We start from the raw sequence: 22,050 nt of genomic DNA, 5'->3' as shown, positions 1-22,050 counted from the left end.
AGAGAAATAAATAGGATAAAGTTCCAAGAGCCCTGCATTCCCATTGAACAGTGATTTGGATCTCACATTTGAGCTTCATCTCTGGTATGTTTCTGGAAATATTTTAAAGCAAGTCCCAGCCACCAGTCACTCACCCCATGTTTTCAGGGGCAGTGCACTTAGTGAAGCTGACAGCTGGGGCCGTGGGTACCAACCTCCTGAAGGCTTGTCAGTCAAATCTGTATTTCAAATTAATTCAGTCATATAGAAAAATACCAATTCATGCAATTAATGCACATTTCCTAAGTGCCAACATTTCATGAGCTGAAGCCTCCGTAGTGGGCAAAGTGGAGTTAGGATTCTGCCCTCTGGAGCTGATGGGGGGAGGCACTTGGGAGACATGATAAACAGATAAATACAGAAATGGGTAAAGGCTTTACCAAAAAAGGCAGCTGAGGACAGTGAAGAGCATATATATATATATATATATATATATATATATATATATATATATATATATATATAACAGCACAATTCAGTAAGTGCCCAGGAATTCATCCCACCCTGTTTGAATCTGAACATTATAGTATTTGCTTTGGATCTTTCATCATATTTTAGACCTATGTGACCAATGGGTTTGAAGACCTTTTGAGTTTGTCCTAGTTCCTTCTGCCCTCACCCTGCTGAGGTAATTACCCACTCCTGAATTTAGTATTTATCATTCTCATATGTTTTAATATTTATACTACTTATATGTTTTGTTCTCACAGGACATGATTTTATTTTGCACACTTTAAAAAGTTATACAAATGATGCACCATAAAAATTAACATTGTGTGTGTTGCTTTTGTTTTGGTTCAGTGCACTTGTGTTTGGGTGTGCATGCCTTTGAGATTTTTGTCGATAAATAATCCTCCAGTCTTCAAATCCGATGCTGTGGGAAGATGTGTTTTAAGTTGTGACTATGCCATAAAATACTAATGTTAGCTGTTTATTAAACTCTTGGTGTGTTCTAGATGTTTTACCCTGAAAATCTTACAATAGCCTGATGTTTTAGATTTTTATCACCTCAATAGTAGATGAAGATAGGTTTTGAGAGTGGCAGTTTTATGATCATTGTTGTGGGTAAAAAATAGAGCCCAGGTTCAAATCCATGTTTTCCAGAAAGTAGGTGTCAAGATGTGTGCCGTAGTGTGTGTGGCCTGGGACATAGCCCTGCACAGAAGGGCTGATTAATGTGAACGGATTCCTACTGCCTCCTCCACATGGACACTGTGACAGGTGTCCCAGAGAGAGTTCCCTCCTCCTCAGTCAACTGAAACAAAACCTTGACCCTTTACCTTGGCCTCCAGCCCAGCCCCTGCCCAATCTCAGCCTCCTCAAATCTCTAATTTCTCTCTCCAGCAGACATGGCTGCTCCTCAAACAATTTATGGCATTTGCATACACCTATTCAAACCTTTTTCCGATTTTTTAATTGGGTTAGTTGTCATTGAGCTGCAAGAGTTGTTTGAGAATGTTGGTACAGGCTCTTGGATTTATATTTTGCAAATATTTTCTAGTCTGTGGCTCCTCCTGTGCCAACAATAATGTTTACTATTAAGGTATTATTGTTACTACTACCATTATTATTAAGGGATATGGGTCCAACTTTTTAAGGGCCAGATCCCGCTGTACTTTCAAGGAGCTTCTAGTTATGGAGTGCATAGGTAACTGATTTAAGGAGGTAAGTGCATAACTCTTCCACTAGTGGCGATAAATTATCAGGGAACAGCAAAGGTCAGAAGTTTTTATTGAAAAGATTACTAGGGGCAGAGCAGATAAACTGAAATGTAATGAACGAACGCAGGGTCCGCTGGATTCCCGTTACCCTCGTTGGATCCCAGAACCCCACAATAGCGCGCTTAGGATCGTACACGGAGACCATCCCCTTCCCTGGACCGCGCCCGCCGCGCGTGCAGAAGTTCATACTTCCCCCTTCCGTGGACAACCCAACCGCCGCTTAACGGCCGGCCCCGCCCCTCTGTGCGCGCACGTTCCCCGAGCGTGGCGAAGCCAGGGAGCGCCGCAGCACGTGCGCGGGGGCGGGGAGCGCCGGAAGGGGGCGGTGCGTGCGCAGAGGGCAGAAGGCTCAGACGAGAAGGCGGGAAAAGGCAAGATGGAGCGACAGGGAGTACGCCGCGCTTGTTTCCTCCGTGCGGGCGGCGGGCGGACAGTCAGGGAACGGCCGCGATCTCGGAATTCCACAGCGTACACTCCCCCCGCCACTTGTCTCCTGACATCGAGGCCACCCCTTGCCTGGCCGGGCCCGAACTTCCTGACTGACCGACCGGGCCCTGACTGATGGACGGACAGTGTGACTGACGCGCTGACAGTGGTGCCAGAAGTTCATACTTCCACTCACGGAGTGTGGCAGGAGCAGTGTAGAGAGGGGCTCAGAAACCCATGCGCCGCACCCGATTCTTTTTATTCTCCTCCCTCCTTTCTCTAAGGACTCCAGCTGACGCACACACTAGTTAGGAGCCCAGACGCCCTGGCGCCCCTTCTGGAGCACCTGCCCTCACCCCGGCCTTTCCAAGTTTCCCCACTTCTGTCCTGCTCTCCAGGCTCAGATTCCCCCCACCCCAAGACCCCAGCTTCGTGGTGCCCACTCCAGCTCTGCCCATCCCTTCTGTGGGTCCCCACCATGTCGCAGCGGCCCCCGGATGTGCCCGGGGCCTAAGGGACGGGAGGAGGGGATCTGACCCTCCCTCCTTCCGTCTCTCAAGCACTGGCTGTGCTCACAGGTGGACATGTCTTACGTAGAATACAAAGACCAGGAGCCACAGCCGTTGGAGGAGAGCAAGGAGCAGCGGCAGGGCGAGGAGAGCCGTGAGCAGGAAGCTGGTCGTGGGCCAGCTAGGTGAGGAAGCCCCCTGCCCAGCAGGTCCAAACAGACCCCTGGGTCCTTCTTCACCCGTTTCTCCCCCAAGACCCTACTAGTGTCTGCTCTTGGTAATTTGTTCCACTTACTGGTTGAGCGTCTCTCATGTGCCTGGCACAGTGCTAAGTGCTAGGGACACAGCAGTAATGAGCTGACACTATAAGAGGAGATAGATTGTAAACTCAAGAATATATAGTAGTCAGGATGCTAACACTATGTGAAAAAATAGGGAGAGAGTGACAGGTAGCCGGATTAGATCAGAGGAGGGTCAGGAAGGGCTTCATGGAGGAGGCAATGCAGATAGGGAGAACTATGCTACAGGCAGGGGAACAGCAGCTGCGAAGACTAGAAGAGGACTGTTAGAGCAGTGTGAATAAGAGGGAGAGAGTAAGATATAGTCAGGTAATAGGAATTTGGATGTTAATTACCCATGAAAAGGTTTGGAATAGAGGAATGATGTGAAGTGACTATAGCAGAGTGGTGACTATTGTTAATAAAGTTTTATTGGAACACAGCCCCTATGGTCTATGGCTGCTTCTGCAGAGTTGAGTTGTTGCAGAAGCAGCCATAGGCCATTATAGTTCACAGTCTTCTGGACTAAAGTATTAAAAGGCTCCCTCTGGCTGCCGTGTAGAGAATAGATTATTAGTGCAGGAGTGGAAGGTGGACCAGCGAGAAGACAATTGGAATAATCTAGGTGTAGGATGACTCTGATTTGGCCCATGGTAGATCTGTGGAGGTGATGAGAAGTGGTCAGATTCTGGATGTATTGAAGAAGCTAGAACTGACAGAAATTGTTAATGGATTAGATGTTGGAGTGAAAGAAAGAGCAGTGCCAAAAAAGGTTTTGTCTTACACATTTATTAATTCATTTATTAATTCACCAAGTATTTATTCAAGGTTGGCTTTGTCTAGACCAGACTCGGGATACAACAGTGAACAGAATCTCTTCTCTCTGGGAGCTTTCTGTCACTTAGTCATGTGTGTGTTTAATGTTCCTCCATGTCTTTTTATTTCTTGATAATTCATTTCTTTTTAGCATTGAATAACATTCCATTGTGTAAATGTACCACCATTTATTTATCTCTTCACCTATTGAGAGACATTTTGGTTGCTTCCAAATTTTGGCAGTTATGAATAAAGCTGCTATAAACATTCATGTGCAGGTTTTTGTGTGGAACTAAGTTTTCAACTCTTTTGGGTAAATACCAAGAAGCATGATTGCTAGATCATATGGTAAAAGTATGTTTGTTTTGTAAAAAACTGCCAGACTGTCTTGCAAAGTGGCTGTACCATTTTACATTCCTGTACCTGTTGCTCCACATCCTCACCAGCATTTGTTGTTGCCAGTGTTTTGGATTTTCACCATTCTAGTAGGTATGTAGTGGTATCTCATTGTGTTGATTTGCAGTTTCCTGATGAGGTATGAAGTTGAACATTTTTTCCTATGCTTATTTGCCATCTATATATCCTTTTTGGTGGAATGGCTGTTCAAACCTTTTGCCCAGTTTTTAATCAGATTGTTTTCTTACCATTGAGTTTTAAGAGCTCTTTGTATACTTTAAATACCAGTCCTTTATCAGATATGTGTTTTACAAAGATTTGCTCCCAGTCTGTGGGTTGTCTTATCAATTCTCTTAACAGTGTCATCTGCAGAGCAGAAATTATTAATTTTAATGAAGTCCAATTTATCAATTTTTTTTTGGTGTTATATCTAAGAAGTTGTCATCAACCCCGTTGTCACTTAGATTTTCTTCTCTGTTATCATCTAGGAGTTTTATAGTTTTGTATTTTACATTTAAATCTATGATCCATTTTGAGTTAATTTTTGTGAAAGTTGTAAGGTCTGTGTCTAGCTTCAGTTTTTTGCATGTGGATGTCCTGTTGTTCCAGCACCATTTGTTGAAAAGAATTTCCTTTATCTATTGAATTTTCTTTGCTTCTTTGCAAAGATCAGTTGACTATATATGTGTGGGTCTATTTCTGGGCTTTCCATTCTGTTCCATTGATCTATTGTCTGTTCTTTCCCTGATACCACACTAACTGGATCACTGTTGATTTATAGTAAGTCTTGAAATTGGGTGGTGCCGGTCCTCTGAGTTTGTTCTTCTTTAATATTGTGTTGGCTATTCTGAGTCAATTGCCAAGTTGAATTTCTAAAAGATAGATAATTTAAAAAAAAAAGAGTAATGTGATTTCAACTGGTGGCAGGTGCTGTGAAGATACAAGGCAGAGCAAGGAGCGACTAGAGTGACAAGGAGTTCAGAGTAGTTAGAGAAGTTCTTTAAGGTGGTCACAGGACAAGGAGCCAGCAGGAGGCATCTGGGGGCCCAAACATGCAAAGTCCCTGAGGAAGGAATAAGCTGGGTGTGCTCACCAAACAACGAGGAGGCCAGAGTGTCAGGCATTGTGATTGACAGCAGGGATACTCGGGTTCCACCCAATATACTCTCCCAGTGCTTCCATCTGATGGGAAGGCAGATGTTGAACAAGTACTGAGACAGAGGAGATCTAGGAAAATGTTTCCCTGTGAGCAGCCAGCCTGAATGGGGAGCCAGGGACAGTGCCCTTGAATAAGCAATGCTGAATTAGAAGGTGAGGACGACTGGGTGCTGAGTGAGCATGGGGGTGGAAGGAGGAGCTGAGAGAGGAGCTTATGCAAAGCCATTGCACATGGTGAAGGCAGCCAGTGTGGTTGAGTTGGGGTGTGAGTGCAAGAGGAGGGCTGGAGGGCTTGGCAGGGGTCAGGTCACAGGGCATTTTGTCAGCTTATGGACTTTGTCCTGAGGACTTTTTGGGTAACAGCTTTTTTGAGATAGAATTCAGATACCATACAATTCACTTACTTAAAATATACAATTCAATTGTTTTTAATATATTCACAGAGCTGTGCAACCATCACCAGTCAACTTTATAACATTTTTATCACCTCGAAAAAATCCTTGCACCCCTTAACCATAACCCCAGAGTTTCTGTATCCTCTCCAGCCCCTGTAACCACTACTCTACTTCCTGTCTCTATGTATTTGACTCTGCTGGACATTTCATATTAATGGAATCATACTTTGTGACACTTCTTTCCTAAGCACAATGTCCCCAGGGTTCATTTTGTTGTAACATGTATCAGAACTTCATTCCTCTCTATGGCTGAAAAATATTTCACATTGTGGACCTACTACATTTTATTTATCCATTCAATGGCTGATGGACATTTGGATTGTTCCTGCTTTTTGACTCTTGTGAGTAATGCTGCTATGAACATCCATGTACAAGTTTTAGTGTGGACATAAGTTTCGATTTCTCTTAGGTAGATACCTAGGAGAGGAAATGCTGGGTTATTAAAGAGAGATGCTCAGGTTCCTATTATAAAAAGACACTGGCTGCTTTGTGGAAAATGGGTGGGAGGGGGCACAAGTGGATATAGGGCGATCAGGTGGGAGGCTTCTAGGTGGGGTGGCATCTAGCAGGACAGATGGAGAGAAGCCCTGGCAAGGGGTGGTCATTTAGTGGGGCATGAGGAAGGGGATGAGCCCAGGATGTCTCCCGGCTTGTGTTCTCACAAAACAGCAAGAAGGCTGGCATGTCAGGTGTTATGATTGGCTATAGGGATACCTGGATCTTGGTATGCTATGGTATGCTGGAGCCGGCTCCTACCAGCTCGCAAGAGCCAGTTCTACACATCTCTTCTCAACACGGCATTTTGCGACTTCCTATTGGTAGCTTGAAATTGGCTATAGTCTTTGCACCATGTAAATTGGCTAAGTTTGTTTGCCTTCTCTCCCCCGCTCACCCAGAGAGCCAGTTGCTAAATGCTTATCATTACACCACTGGCTCCCCACTTTCTGGCTTGGAGTGGTTTCCAGCAGATGGTGGTTTCAATGGCAGAGGCAAAAGCATGAGTTCTGTTTTACCCTTGTTGAATTTGAGGTGGTCGGGGACATGTATGTGAACTGTCCAGGATATAGTTGGACTTTCTGACCTGGAACTCAGGGTGGGGCCTGGGGCTGGAGATGGTGTTGGAGGCATCAATTGTTTCAGTGGCAGCTGTGGGGTGAATGAGCTCATCACCTGGGGAGAGAGAGCTAAGGCCAAGCTCAGGACAGGGCGCTGAGGACTTCAGGCCTAAAGCCAGCTTTCCCCTACTTCCCAGATTACTCCTCAGTTGTAAAGCAGGCTACAGGGTGGGGTGGTTTCCAGGTATGTGCTGTCACATGGAGACCAGAAAAAAGGAAATGACTGAAGTCTTTGTTTGATAACATCTTTCTGCAAATAGCATGTTTAGTTAGACCCAATCTAAGTGGTGAAGAGACACAGACAATTGCAAATCATTGTGAGACTTCAAGGACTTCCACAAGAGCTTTGGGCCGAAAAACAGATGGTTTAGAACCAGTTCAAGAGCCAGTTAATAGATCCAGCAGCAGACACTCAGCAACATGATTAAAATGTGAACACGTTTTGGGAGAGAAAAGCAGAGGGTGAGGAACGGCTCAGCAGCTTCAATTCAGACCTTCCCCCTTCCTGGCTGTACTTCAGCAAAACCTCGTTTTGCCCAAGCGCCAGATATTCTGTTGTGTTCCTCCTTGAATATTTGATTAGCTTGCCTCCCCTCCTGGGACTGCCGCCTGCGGTGGTCATAAGTGGCTGGCGGATTGTTTACTTGTATATCTGTTAGAGGCCATGGAGGGAGGGCCCCACCAGCGGGACGGCTCTGGCTCACACACCTGCCAATCACAGCTTTACCTGGAGCGAACAGATGGTCTCTTCACTTAGACCCATTTCCTCCTCTGTTCCCGGGCCCCCTGCCAGCCTGGTCCCTGCTTGGGAACTATGTCCTAATCCTCGCAGCCAGCCGAATTAGGGACTCCTTAGAAGGACAGACCATAATAGATGAGCATGGCAATGTGTTCACAGTCCCCGCTCTGATCCCCCACCGCCCGACCTGCTGTGTTGGGCCGACTTCCATTTCCTGGCCTCCGTCCAGTGTTCTGCAACAGAAGCAGGCCCAGGAACGGGGGAGCCAGGGGAGAGGACACTGTGCATTTTGTTTATTGAAGTTAATTGGTGAAAGCAGGCCCAGGGAAGCCTCTGATTCATTAGCATCCTGATTAATATGCAGCTGCTGAGTATTTAGAAAAATGAAATGGAAAGGAGTAAATCCCCAAAGGAGAGGTTGGAAAAAATCAAGAGGCTCTCTGCAGACGTCTGATGCAGGCCTTTGTCCCACAATGAAATTTGTATCAGCAGAATTCAAATGATTTTTTACCATTTGCATAGCTGCCATGAAGAACCATTCCAGCCTCATCCCTGGAGCCTGAGAAAGGAGCGACTTTGAACCATTAGCAACTCAAGCGGGTTGTGAGCAGTTACACAAAAAGAAGCACCTGGTTCTATCATTGATTTTAATTTCAGGATCCTTACACTGCCTGGCCAACAAGGCAACTATGGGTACAAAGAGGCTTGTGAGCAGAAATTTTATACCCAGCTCTGCTCAGGCAGTGGTTTATTCATTTAGGTATGGTATTCGGCAAACATTAGTGATGCCTTTGGTTGAGTAGAATGTAGGCCTCTGCCCTCCCTTCAACCTGCACTGTGCCCTGGGGGAAAAGGGGGAACTGATAGGAATAAACTGGGAGTGTTGTGATCAGTAGGTGAAGGTGCCATGTGCATTCATGAGTGGAAGCTCTGAATGTTGCCTTGTAAAGTTGGCAGAAAGGGAAAGTCATTTCAGGCAAAGGCTGATGGGTTTGGTGAAATTGCGGAAGGTTCCAAATTGCTGGGAGTGGAGAGTGGAAAGAGAGTAAGGCTGAAAAGAGATGGTAGAGGCCCAGGGCCCTGGAAGAACTTGGGTGCTGTGCTAGGGAATTGAGACCTGATCCCGTGGCTGGTGGCGGCTCTCATAGTCTGTGGAGCAAAAGTGGGACATCAGATTGCATTCTGAGATTGTTGGGGCCCAGGTGAGAATGATAGGTGCAGAGTTGCAAATGATTAGATGAAGAGGAGATGATGGATTTGAGAGCCATTAAGGAGGTGGAAATGAGCAGATTTCATGACAGAATATAGGACAGGGACAGGCTGAGCTCCAGGCTGACTGCTAAGTTTCTGGCTTGGGAACCAGGAGGCTTTCGCTGAGGGGAGAGAGGACAATATCAGGTTGGGGGAGAAATGACGATGTTGGTGTACAAATGTGGAGGAGTTTGAGATGCCTCTGGGACAGCCAGATGAGAGGGGCCTGGAGGATACGTCATTGGGAGCTCAGGAGAGAGGTGTGGGCTAGGGACAATATGTTGAGGAAACATGGAAGTGTAGATGGTAGTGAAAGCCCTTGCTAGTCATTCATTCATTTGACATACTTTTATTACTCCTATCATGAGGGGTAGGTATGGGGATATGAAGATGAATGAGACCCTGTCCAGCCCGCCAGAAGGCTACAGGGGAGGCTGAGGTGCAGGCTGTGACACTGTTGGTGCTGTGTGCATGTAACCCAGCCAGAGAAGACTTTCTAGAAGAGGCAGAACTTAGGTAGGGAAAGGGACTGCCGGGACATTCCTGGTTACAAGAGTGCCTTTGGGGAATAACAGGTTGTGCATTGGAGGAATGGGGGTTGGGGGTTGGCAGGAGAGACCAGCAGGGAGGATGCATGGGCAACTAGGCTGCCAAGGACCATGAATGTGGGTGTAAAAGGAAGAGAGGAAAGAGAGAGCCTGGGAACAGCATGTGTCAGGAATGGCAGGGAAGGTGGTCAACAGTACCAGCTGCTGCCAAGAATCAAGGGAGGTGTCTGCCAGGTGTCACTGGGGACCTTGGGAGTTGCTACTTCCTTTGGGAACTGAGAAGCAAGTGGGAGGTGAGAAAATGTGCTCAGAAAGTGTTCGCATCTCTTTCTAGAACCTTAGTGGTGATGAGGAGTAAAGAGGGAGGTAGCTGGCTGAGGGAGACCTGGTATTTGAGGGGAAAGAGAGCAAGAGATTGTGTGTGTGTGCGTGTGCGTGTGCGTGTGCATGTGCGTGTGTTGTGTTTTTAAAATGCAAGAGACTCCATATGGCATGCTGGGGTGTGTGGGGGGTGGTCGGCGGGGAGGAAGACCAGCCAAAGGGAGAGGTCAAATATACAAGATGACAAGATACAGGGTATGGGTTGGGAACCCAGAACACCTCGCCGGCCCTCCAAGCTGGGAGTTTGGGAAGAGGAATGGCAGTGTGGATACATTTATGAAGGGCAATGGAGGGGGTTATTGACCTGCACTGTTTCTGTATCTGCTCAGGGGGAGGGGAGGCAAGTATGGGGTCAGGCACGGGAAAGTTGTACAGGTTTGGGATGGCTGATAGGAGGAATGAGAGGGAGGTGACCAGAGCACAGACAGGATGCCCAGTGGCCCTAAGGACCACCCTGAGGCTGGAGAATAAGACCTTGTAGTGACTCTGTTCATAGGGTCTTGATTTCCTCCAGTGTCACTCAGATTCCTGAGTGTGAGAAAAGAGACAGCGCTTGGTTGCAGAGAGCCAGGGCAGGTGAGAGGATGTGACATAGAATTGAAAGGAAGAGGAGCTGAGGCCACCAGCCAAAAACTAAAGTGATGGAACCCTAGGCTGAGAACAGGAGGGCAGTTAGTGCTTGAGGTCTCAGGGAAGTCAAAAGCCAGGTGTTCCTGAACCCATGCCTCAAGCTCCATCACCATCATGAAAAGCATGGCTGTCCTTCTAAAAGCACCGTGTTCTCCGCACACATCCGGATATTACAAAAATCTGAATATTAAAATGTCACCGTGTCCCATGTCTGAATTTGTGTCCTGCTTCACCTCCCCTTAGGAAAGAAAAGTAATGGAGGCATGAAGGTCATAAATTCCTTAGTAAACCTTTGTTCTGCCACAAAACAAACATCTTTTTACAAGAATGCTAATGGAGCCTTTAGTTGGTCCGTTGTTTTCTAGCTGACATAAATTTTTGCTCTAGAAATATTTGCCTCAATTGGAGATACTTTCTTGTCTTAAAATGCATTGGACAATGCATCGTGCTTTGGAGGCAGGTAAACGTGCATGCTTTGTGAGAAGCCAGAGGAGGAGGAATAGATCTGATGGAAAGTATCTTTCATTCATGCAACAAACAGTGGAGGACTTACTATGTGCTGGATGCTGAGAATGTGGAGATAAACAGGACCCAGCCCTCAGGGGAGATAGGGATGTGAGCAGTGACAAGCTCATGTAGTGAGAGATGGGCAAGAGGATCCTGGATGGCTTCTCAAAGGAGATGGTAGTCTGGCTAGGTCTCACTGGTCGAGTCAGAGAGCAGGCACAAAGGTGCAGAGGCAAGAAACAATCTGGCAAGGAGTACATGAGGACCAGCATACAGCCGAATCCTTGGGCCTGAAAACTTTTGTGCAGATGAGAGCTCTGGCCACCCAGCCTCTCGTGTACTGGGGTTTTACCATGCTTGTATTCTCAGCCAAAAGGAAGAGTTCAGGCAGTCGTGAAAAAGCCAAGAAAAATAGTTTTGTGAAGAAAGCATCGAAAAATCAAGATGTGTTTTTCTAAGTAAAGAGTTCCTGGCTTGTGGTGATGGCCAAATTTATGGTTGTATGTGAACTGGTATGTTCAGGAACCGCTGCGGGGGCACTGAGGACCCAGGAGGAAGCAAGACAGGGCGTGTGAGTCAGGCCAGCTGGGTGCCTTTCCTAACTCTGTCACAGACTGGCCAGTGACTCTGAGAAAGTGACCAAGCTGAGTCTGTGTCCTTGGCTATCAGGTAAAGATGAGTGGACAGACCCCAAAGCCTGGTCATTAGGATGTGGTGACATGTTGCCTAGCAGATGGAAAATGCTGACAGATCAGATAAAGCAGAGAAACAGAAAAAAAAATAAAGCTTACCTTAAACATTTTATCTTAATTTAAAACAATGGGTCTGCTGATCAGATTGCAACTTTTTTTCATACACCTCATTCATAATGCATTACCTGCAATTTCCAGGTTTGTTTTTAAAAAAGCGAAAACTTACAGGCCCTGTCAAAGTGATCTGTATACAGAATCCTAGATTTTTATGGTCTTTATCCCAGTCTATAGTTGTCTTCCCCATACCTAATTTATTGATCCAATTTAGCTTTATTAGACAGATGTCAATTTTTATGCCATTTCACTGGCTAACATATTTAATTGAATTACATCATTATAGTCACGTGTACAGTGTAGGACAAATGTAACTTTTTTTGTGCATTAAAAAAAGTCTTTTAATAACTCTTGATGGGCTGCCTCATCTGTTATGAGCAGAGACCTGCAGGTACACGAGTCCCAGGTGGGCTGTAGGCTTCAGGCATCACCCAGGAGATTTAGAAAGGGATGGAAAGGTGTGCAGCAGGTTGGTGACAGGAAGATCCTGTCAGGTGGATCTTGTTCTGGAAACTGAGGTGGATTTTGTGTGTGCCTCTAGGTCTGTTTTCTCAGTCATAAAATGTGGATACTGTCTGCCTCTCAGGGTAGGTGTGTGAATGAAATAACCAAGCATCGCCCACAGGAGACACACAACACTGGTTCTCCTCCTACTGTCAAGCTAATACAGATCAGCCACTGACCTGAGATCAGGTTTGCTGCTGACCTCAGTATCCTGTACTTTCAGAAGTCAGGTTTCTAGCCCCTCTATCGCCACCTCCAGTGCCAACCGCCAGCTGATGATGCTGGAAGGGAAGTCGGGACCCTACTTCTCCTCTCTGGACTCCAGCATCGAGATCCTGAAGAAGAGGGCCCAGGAACTGATTGAAAACATCAACGAGAGCAGGCAGAAGGACCATGCACTCATGACCAACTTCAGGGACAGCCTCAAGATCAAGGTGACAGATTCCCCCCCACCTCACTCACACACACACACACACACACACACACACACACTATGAAGCCCCAGGGGCGGGGCGGGGCAAGTTCTTTTGTAAAAGGTGAAAAAGGGAGGGACTGAGCATGTTACGCACCCAGCATGGTGCCAGACAATTTGCATATAATACCTCGTTTCACCCTTCTAACAATCCTGTAAGGAAGTGATTGGACCCATTTTATAGATGGGACAAGTAAGACTTAGAAATAATTTGAGTGAGAGCCAGGATGACAGACCAAGGTCCATCTGCATCTACTAGTTTCACTCCAGGGCTAATGGCTGTAGGAGTAGGGGTTGAAGTATAGCCTGCATTAACACAGCCATTTATCCTCCAGAAGTCAAATGGTTAGTGATGCGAGAGTAGGGGTTGCTGGACATGGCCAGGGCTTATGTCTAACAAAGCCTGGTGTTATGTTCAAGTCTGATGTTAATGACTGTTCCTGATGCTTCTTCAGAATGCACAAGGGATCCCATGAGTGGGACATCTCTTAATGACAGGTTGACTTTTTATCCCCTTTTTTTGCTCCCCTCCCGTCCCTACCAGTAAACACATTGGTATAGCATAGAAAATTGAGAAGCAGAGAAAGCTGTAACAAAACAGAAAAAAACATAAAAACATTCCTATGATCTCACTCCCCAGAGGCCACTCTGTTGCATTTGTTCTAGTCTCTGTTATGCATCTACTTCCTAACCTGGTGGAGCCTATACTATATAATTTTGCAATCTAAAAAAAATTTTTTTAATATAGGCAATTTCACCCCAGTCACTGGAGTTGTTTTTACCATTTTTATGTAATAAAATACAGAAATTTTAGAGAGCCACTTAGAACACATCTTACGATGCCTCTGGTTTGATATTCTAAGAACATGTCTTATTGTTTAAAAGGTTTCGGACCTGACAGAGAAGCTGGAGGAGAGGATGTATCAGCTTTATAATCACCACAACAAGATCATTCAGGAAAAGCTCCAGGAGTTCACCCAGAAAATGGCGAAGATCAGCCATTTGGAAACAGAGCTCAAACAAGTGTGCCACACAGTGGAGACCGTATACAAAGACCTGTGTGTCCAGCCAGAGGTATGATTAAACCCACACAGGGGGCACTGCCTGAGGAGAGTTGTATGGGCTAAGGTAAAAGTAAGTGTCAACAGAAAGTAAGGACATTAGCGCCCTGAAGGGGCCACTAACAGTAAAGTCCTGGGTGCTCCTACCATCTCACTGTGGTCTTGTGCTCCCCTGCAACATGATATGTTGGAACCAAGATGCCAGCCCATTGTTATTTCCCATGGCTGTATGTACAGGTATGTGGTGACAGAAAAGATAAAGTCCTCTCCGCCCACAGCCCCGAGCAGGTTTACTGATTACAGCAGAGCCAAAGACACAGACAGGGGCCAGATCACTGGGGCCAGGGTGGGGGACTCCCAGCCACATCTGAGCACCTCATGCTCCTTACACATGTTTGTTTTTCCTATGAATGAAAGGACTTCTCGGGTGGTTACAAGTAAATGTAACCCAATACTGTGGGTCAGACATGCAGATTCTTTATTATTCTCTCTTCCCTCATTCTGACTCAACATCCAGAATAAGGCACTTACTCCCCTAGATGGGAGTGTCAGAGGGCGCACAAGGAACTCTTGGCGTGCAGGGGTTTGCGTGGTCAGACACCAGGTCAGTGGATCTCACAGAAGTTGTTTCCCTGTCACTTTCCCCCCTCGCCCTACTCCCCATCAAGAGAGCTTCTGTTCCAGGGTACGTGGAGCCCATTCTCATCATGGTGAAAAGTGGATTGAGACACTTGATGCAGAGAGTCCCATCTTATTTTTAAGGAGTACATTTGAGTGACTTCAAAAGGGAAATTTTGATATTGAAAAATCAGTGTCTCTTACCTCCCCCCATAAAAATTGGCTCCATCTGCCACCTCCCTGAGTAAGCTCAGAGCATAGCAGCTCCCTAGGAAGAGGCTCAGGACCATCCGGGCACCTGGGTGAAGTGTGATCACTTGCTGGTGGTGAATGCCTGGATCCCTGTGATTGCCTTTCCAAGGATCAGAGCATGAATGTCGTGAGTCCCTGGACAAGGTAAATACAAAGTCAGTTTGGAGTCTTAACAGTTCACAACTTCCCTTTAAATTCAGTCTTCATGTCCCCTCCCCAGGCTACTACTTTGGAAGAACAGACCCACAAAGATGGCGAATGCTGACAGCTTCTAGGAGAGTCACCTCTTAGTGACAGCCACCCAGAGAAGGCTCAGAGGCCACTGTTCTGGCCACATTGAGAAAATTGTTTTTCACAGTTCTATAATGCATCTTGGCAAAAAAAAAAAAAAAAAAATTCTAGCTCTTTGTGCCAGACCCAAAAGGCAACGGATCCAGCTGCTACCATGGGCCCAGCTTTGGTACCCCCAACATATGGACAATTCACCTACCCCAGTCCTGCACAGTTCATTAAATGTTTGATTTTCAACCCAGCCATGTTTCCTTCCCACTGAGGTGGAGAGCTCTGACGGGCTCTGGGAACACATCAGGCCCTTTCTCACCCACAGGAGGGACAGGAAAGCAAACATTAAATCATTGCGTGTCCGAGTTGATCTCCCCCCACCCTGAAGCTGCCACTCACATCCCACAGGACAGAAGGCAGAGATTACCACCTTTCTTTTATGGAGCAAAATAATTCTGTTTACTTTCTAAGTGCATACCTCACCCCATCCCTCTCCTTAAAACAATCTGAAGACGCCCTCTGCTTATCCTCAGAGTCATTCCTACACCTGTAGGATCCCCCCACCCTTCCCTTTTGCCATTTCTGGAATATCCCATCCAGAATAGCTTACAAAAGCTATTTCACACTTTGCCCAGGGAGCTCTTACACCTCCCTTGAGGCCTAACTCAGTCCCACTTTCTAAGAGACAAGTGCTTGCCCCTCTTACATCCCTCTGTTTCTGCCTGGCTCACACTGGATTGTACTTTTTTTTTTCCCCCTTTTTAATTACCTTTTTCCATGTCTATATTCCCATGAGGCAAGGGGTTCTGGGCCCAATGTGAGTCACAACCAGTTGCCGGGTGCAAACACCACAGTCTGCAAATGGTTTAGCATTTTCCTTTTTTCTCTTAACATGGAGTGGTGATGCCTGTGTATACTATCACTCCCTGCATCACCAACTCACTGAGCGCTGTGCTTTACTCCGGAGCTGCCCAAAGAGGCCGTCAGCAGTCTTGGGAACACCCATCCTCCAAGCATCATGAAGGAAAGGCCAGAGAGCCCCTCACCTCAGTCCTAGTGTGAGCCACTCCAGATGAGGATACAGTGGAACCTGCTCCAGGTCATGCTGCCAGTGGTGACAGCTGGGAGTAGGACTTCCATCTGCTGTCCCCGCCCTTCCTTCCTGGCTCTCTTCCCCAGACAGTAAGGCCAACTGTGACCACCCCCATTCCCCAAAGGATCCAGCCCCTACCTTCATAGGTGTTCACGGCCTCTAGGTTCATGGCGTGCCGGATCACATGATACTCGTCAGAAATCCCATTTCCCCCCAGCATGTCTCGGGCCTGGCGAGCGATATCCAGGGCCTTCCCACAGTTATTTCTCTTCAGCAAGGAGACCATTTCTGGTGTGGCCCTGGGAATGGCACAGATATGTAACTAGCGTTAGTTGCAAAGAATTGACCCTGCTCCAGGTATCCAGGTTCCCTTATACCCTGAGAAAACCAGACAGAGGGAGGATTCTCTGAGTTACAGTCACAGCAGCAGACACCAAACTCCTAATAAGGGACAAGTAGGGTAGGCCCTGGCCCATCAAGGCCAAGAGGGAGAGAAGGGATGGGTTCCCAGGAGCCACCAGCAGAAAGGACTTTTCTCCCCAGAGCCAGCCACCATGCCCAGAAGAAGCATGGGATCCTTCTGCCGCAGCTGTCCCCTTCCTCTCCCCCCACAAGTGGTCCCTACTTGTCTTGATCCTTCAAGCGGCCAAGCTGCAGGCAGGCGTGAAGGCCCAGCGTGATCTCGGTGAGCATGTCTGCCAGCTTCTTCTGAATCAGCTGGTTCTTGGCCAGTGGGACACCAAATTGGATTCTAGGCGGGCAAGGTCAAGGTAAGTTCAAGAGGGGGAACCACTGGCTCAGGAAGCCTTCCTAGGCTGTCTCAGCCCCTGCCGAGCTCTCCCTGGCCCTGTTGTTAACCCAGCCTGTCACTGCTCAGATGGACCTCCCTGGCCATTCTGCAGAGCAGGGAGCTTAGTTCTGGTGGGTTGAAGCTAAGGAGTCACTGGTGGGGTACAGGATGGAACCTGAGCCTGCCCCCAGGAGCTCTCACAGCAGCAACTACTCACCTGTCTAGGGTGTATTGACGGGCTGTGTGCAAACAGAAATCAGCAGCTCCAAGCACACCCCAGGCAATGCCATACCGGGCGTTGTTTAGGCAGCCGAAGGGACCCTGTAGGAGGATTGAGAGAGGGCCTCAGCCTCACCCAGGAGGAGCTGAGAGGGACTGTGCGGAACCAGTTCTAAAGTAGGGGAATGCCCACTCCTCAGACACCTAGACGCAGAGTCAGTGTAAACAGTGGGGAGAATAGGGAATTCAGGGAAGCCCTTTAAATACCAAAGCTCATGCACAGCAGGCCTTGCTCAGTGCCTGCTCAGTCTTGATTTGTATACAGGTCTACCAGCGCAAGATCTTCATTGGCTGCTCAGATCTAGAGGGTGGTATAAGGAGACAGGAAGATGTGCATGTGCCAAAGGATTAAGTTGGTTCAGGCCCATGAGTCCTGGGTAGAGCCAGTATGAGCAAGATAGTCACCAAAAAGGGGCAGTACACAGGAACCATGTCTGTCTGGTCCCCAGCCGCTTCCCCAGCATGGGGCCTACCCAAGAAGGTGAACCAGCATATGACCTGACACCAGTTCCCAAGGTGGCTTCTGCTCACCGCTAGCCCCGAAGCGTTGGGCAGCAAGTTCTCCTCTGGCACCTCCACACTATCCATGATGATCATGCCCGTGGCCGAGGCCCGCAGGGAGAACTTGCCCTCAATCTTGGGGGCTGAAAGGCCCTGCATCCCCTTCTCCAGCAGAAAGCCCCGAATGCAGTTATCTTCACACCGAGCCCACACTACAAACAGGTCGGCCACAGGCGAGTTGGTGATCCTGGAGGCAGGACAGGCAGTGAAGGTCTGGCCACCATCCCTCTGCCCCGCCCACCTACCTGCAGCACCCAGGACCCTCACCAGGTCTTGGCCCCACTGAGGGTGTAGGTCTTGCTGGATGGGTTGTGGAGGGCTCTAGTTTCCATGCTGCCAGGGTCACTACCGTGGTTGGGCTCTGTGAGCCCGAAGCAGCCCAGGAGCTCCCCTTTGGCTGTAGGCACAAGACAGTGTTACAAAGCTGCCTGACCCCCATTCGTGCCCTCAATCGAAAGTGTCAGCCTCTCCACCAAGCTAGGCTAAGGCAGATCTGGCCCTGCCCTCATGGCACTTCCAGGTGATGGAAAGGTTCCCCTACCCAGGCTATAGTCATGACGGTGAGGGGCCCCACAGGAGTCAGGAAGAAGTCAACTAAACTGTCTTGAAGAACAGTGAAAAGGAGTTAAGCAGGAGGAGGCATGGAGAAGAGAAGTCCTGGCAGTGGGAAAAGGATGTGCAAAGGCCCAGTGATACATTTAGAGAATTCGAAGTAGCTGAGTCTGACTGGGGCAGAGCAGTCAAGAGTGTTGGCCAGAGGCCCACTCACAGGGGGCCTTATGGACCCAGTCAGGAAGTTAAGACTTTAAATTTTGGTCTGGGATGGGGGAGACAGAAACCAAATCAAATAATGGTGGTAGGAAAAGGCCAGAGTCAAGAGAGACCTAGGAGGTAATGGTCAGGATCAGATGTGTGGGTGAGGTTCAGGCTCTAGCAGGGGATCCAGGTGGTCACTGGTGCTATCCATGAGGTGAGGACAGAAGGCAGGCTCAGGGGACAGCCCCACCCCTGATTTCCAGACCACTGGGACTGTCTTCTGCCAGGCTCCATGGGCAGTGGGCAGCTGCTCACCCAGCTGGGGAAGGTACTTCTGCCGCTGCTCCTCACTGCCATATGCATAGATGGGGTGCATGACGAGGGAGGACTGGACACTCATCGTTGACCTGTAGCCACTGTCCACCCGCTCTAGCTCCTGGGCCAGAAGCCCATAAGCCACAGATGAGGCTCCAGCACAGCCATACCCTGGTAGGGGAGAGGAAGAGCTAGGGCAGGGGAGGACAAAGCCTGCCCAGCTGGGACAGTGACTCCTGAGGTCCAAGAGACAGAGATACACAGGCACACCCAAGGAGGGGGCAACAAGCTGGCTCTAGTTTGAGGGTTTATTCGCTTCAGCCCCACAGTCAACAGAGGGATAACAGCCTTGTTTTACAGACTGGCAAACCCAGGCTCAGGGAAAGGAAGGGGCTTTCTAGCACACAGCTTGGGTTGCAGAGTGTGGAGAGAAACTTGTCCTTACCTTTGATTGTGGGGCCTAGAACACCAAGCTCCCCCATCTCTGAGATGATCTCCCGGTGAAAAACTTCAAAGGAACAGATGCTCAAGTTCAGGCCCTGCCCTAGCCCACTGGAGCCCGCACCCCAGGGACAGAGGAGGCAGAGGTGATGTGTATGGTGGAGGGTGCCCACCAGCCCTCTTGGGCACCTTCGTTACGATTGGCCAGCAGGATGCGGGTCATGAGGCGCTCCTGGCAGTAGGTGCGGAAAGTGTCCCTGATAAGGATTTCATCCGCTGTCAGCTGCTCCTCCAGCAGAAGGGGGTCTCTCCAGTCAAACTCTGGACGCAAGGCTGGGAGAGGGAACAGGGGCTCAACTCAGCCCAGCCCACCCAACACCGAGCCCTCCTCTCCCAGAAACTTCCACCCCAATCTGGCTCCTGGCGGATGTGAGTTGCAAACAGGTCTAGTAAGGTGACCTTTGTCTGAGAAACTCACTTGTCTCAGCGCCTTCGACCTAGCCACAGCCCTGCCTCCCCGCCCCGGCAGCCCTCCGACTTCGGGACAGAGCCCACCCGGGGCAGACAGCTGGACAAGGGCCGCAGACGCACGGCGCGACAAGGGGTCCTTACTCTTGGCGGGTCGGCTCTCTGTCTTCCTGCCCTTCTCTGCAAACACAAGACGAGAAAATCAACCCGAGAAAGTCCCCGAGTCTTCAGTTCCACCCTCCCGACCCACCCCTGACCCGGCACTGACCGGTCTGTGCTGACGCCGAGCCCCACGCGCGTAGGAACCTCTGATGGTGTCCGCTGCTCAGCAACCGGGTGAAGACGCCTCTCAAGGCCATGTGGGCAGCGGGCAGACCAGCGTAGCAGCCACGGCTGACCTGGAGGAGCCGGGGCATCAAAGCGGAGCGGCTTCCACCCGCAGTCCTGGCCCCTTGCTCCTCTCTCCCCTCCAGCCAGTCCCTATCTGGTGCCTCTTTGTTCCCACTACTGGTCACAGTGCGGCTGAAAAAGGCTTTTGATCTCGGGAGGGGGTGGGAGGGGCGGAGGCCGAAAGGGGCTTCTCATTGGTTCGTCCTGGGACCTGCTCCTTCACGGCTCTGCATTTTAAAAGGGCAATGGCAGGCTTTCCTGTGAAAACAGGCTTGTCCAAGGCGAGGCACTTTAGCTTTTTTAAGGAGCAGAACGAAGGAAAGGACGAAAGGCGAGTGCCCCAACCCGATTGGCCAGCTGTATTCCTGCTCTGATTGGCCCTGGGAGGGGGCTCGGCCCACTCTTCGTTGGTCAATTGAAAGGGACGCGTGCTAAGGGATTCTGGAGTTAAACTAGGAAACTGAGGCGGGAGAAAAATAAGCCCTGAAACCCAGAAGGCCAGACCTCGAGGTCTCCTCTGATGGGGCGCTGTGTGTGTGTGGAGGAAGTGGGCTATGAAAGGAGAGTGATCTCACTCCAACTTGTCTGCTAGTCTGTCCCAGGAAGCAAATGTAGCCGCGTGTGACTGTATGTGTGACTTGGTGTGATTCCGTGTGTTATGTGATTCTGTGCATCCATGTGTATGATTGTGCCTGAGTGACTATATATCTGTATGTGGTGGGACTGACTATGCCTGTGACGTTTGAGACTGTTGACTGTGGGTGGTTTTGTACCTGTGTAACTGTGACTGTCTAAATATCTTTGCATGTGATTTCTTATCTGTGTGATTGAAAGCTTGTGTAATGGTAATCTTTGTGATTGTGTGTCTGTGTAGTACTGTGTGTATGACTGTGTTGTGATTTTTCCCCCCTAGGTGTGGCTATTACCTTTGTAATAATTTTACTGGATATTTGTATGTATGTTTGTGATTATGTGTATCTAAATGTGTCAGTGTGGTTTGGTCTATGTGCAGTTGTGTGTGATTGTGTGCCTGATTGTGACATATGCCTGAGTGAGCGGCTTTGCTCACCTAGGTCACTTTTAAGAGCATTTGTATGGTGTACATTTGTCTGGCTGCATCATGTTTGACCATCTCTGTATCTGAAAGACACACATCTACCATGACGAACCCATTCCTGGTTGGAGAAAGTAAGGCCCAGAAAGCAAAACAGACTTGTTCAAGGTCACAGTAGGTCAGAGGCAGAGCAGGGACCAGGACCTGGATCCAGTCCTCCTGATTCCCAGGACAGGCCCCTGCCTACCCAGGAACACTTCTTCCCACATAGGCACTCTGGGTAGTTGTGTGTTCAGCATGTTCTGCCTCATACATGCCTGTGACTGAGTGTGATGGGAGTAACTGTGGGAGCGTGTCTGAATGTGATCACTGGCCTGCATGTCCCCTAGTGCCTGGGACCTGGATGTCCCTGGACTCTCCCACATCCTGGACCCTTATTGCCCTTAATATCCAAATAAAATAATCTGAACTCTCCTTTTCACACAGTGGGGAGTCCATCACCACCCTGAAATGTCAGGGATTCTGCATAACTCTTATTCCTCTGGACACTTCCTTCCTACTAGAGCCAGTGGCCTCTTTCCTTTTCCTCCTTCCTTTTCTCCAAAGCCCTCTGCCCGGAACTGTTGTGGGTGCTGCTGTTCTCTACGCTTAGGGTGTGTGAAAGGGTAATGATAGAATATATACTCAGAAATTCAATAAAGTCTCCAGCCTTGCTGCCCTAAAAAATCCATCATTCCTACTGGCCATATCATCCCAGGGGCCTTATCTCCCAGTCAAATGCCTCTCTCTCTCTCTCTCTCTCTCTCTCTCTCTCTCTCTCTCTCTCTCTCTCTGGACCCTTATCCTATTGCCTCATCTTTCAAAGCCAAACTTGCCTGTTCAGTGCCTTAACCTAAACCAAGGGTATCTCTCCTCAAGAGAGACTCTGCTTTCCTCTTC

General features: G+C 48.6%; 2 protein-coding genes across 8 annotated transcripts; one reads left to right on the top strand and one right to left on the bottom strand.

Moving 5' to 3' along the window:
* Positions 1-493: 493 nt before the first annotated feature.
* On the top strand, positions 494-15,210 carry SYCE2 (synaptonemal complex central element protein 2). 5 transcript variants are annotated; one of them, XM_023524608.1, is made up of 5 exons: positions 494-2,151; positions 2,765-2,880; positions 12,539-12,713; positions 13,637-13,825; positions 14,903-15,210. In XM_023524608.1, the coding sequence occupies exons 1-5, from the start codon at positions 2,137-2,139 to the stop codon at positions 14,945-14,947; spliced, it is 540 nt and encodes a 179-aa protein (XP_023380376.1). In that variant the 5' UTR covers positions 494-2,136; the 3' UTR covers positions 14,948-15,210. The 5 variants fall into 5 exon arrangements, with proteins under 5 accessions (XP_023380376.1, XP_023380374.1, XP_011380837.2 ...); XM_023524606.1 differs by having other exon boundaries at positions 12,503-12,713; XM_011382535.2 differs by having other exon boundaries at positions 2,747-2,880.
* GCDH (glutaryl-CoA dehydrogenase) lies at positions 14,255-20,220 on the bottom strand. Of its 3 annotated transcripts, XM_011382538.2 has the most exons (12): positions 19,936-20,220; positions 19,812-19,847; positions 19,389-19,532; positions 19,204-19,266; positions 18,759-18,929; positions 17,955-18,084; positions 17,658-17,874; positions 17,065-17,168; positions 16,683-16,808; positions 16,196-16,356; positions 15,734-15,819; positions 14,255-14,817 (listed from the first exon to the last, which is right to left on the bottom strand). In XM_011382538.2, the coding sequence occupies exons 1-11, from the start codon at positions 20,081-20,083 to the stop codon at positions 15,746-15,748; spliced, it is 1,374 nt and encodes a 457-aa protein (XP_011380840.1). In that variant the 5' UTR covers positions 20,084-20,220; the 3' UTR covers positions 14,255-14,817; positions 15,734-15,745. The 3 variants fall into 3 exon arrangements, with proteins under 3 accessions (XP_011380840.1, XP_011380839.1, XP_023380372.1); XM_011382537.2 differs by lacking the exon at positions 15,734-15,819 and having other exon boundaries at positions 19,936-20,215; XM_023524604.1 differs by lacking the exon at positions 14,255-14,817 and having other exon boundaries at positions 15,649-15,819.
* Between the last annotated feature and the right edge of the window lie 1,830 nt (positions 20,221-22,050).

Source organism: Pteropus vampyrus, unplaced genomic scaffold (genome assembly GCF_000151845.1).
Source record: "Pteropus vampyrus isolate Shadow unplaced genomic scaffold, Pvam_2.0 Scaffold482, whole genome shotgun sequence".
Taxonomy (NCBI): Eukaryota; Metazoa; Chordata; class Mammalia; order Chiroptera; family Pteropodidae; genus Pteropus; species Pteropus vampyrus.
Note: the sequence above shows the minus strand (reverse complement) of the source record. Positions and strands in the feature narration are given on the sequence as shown.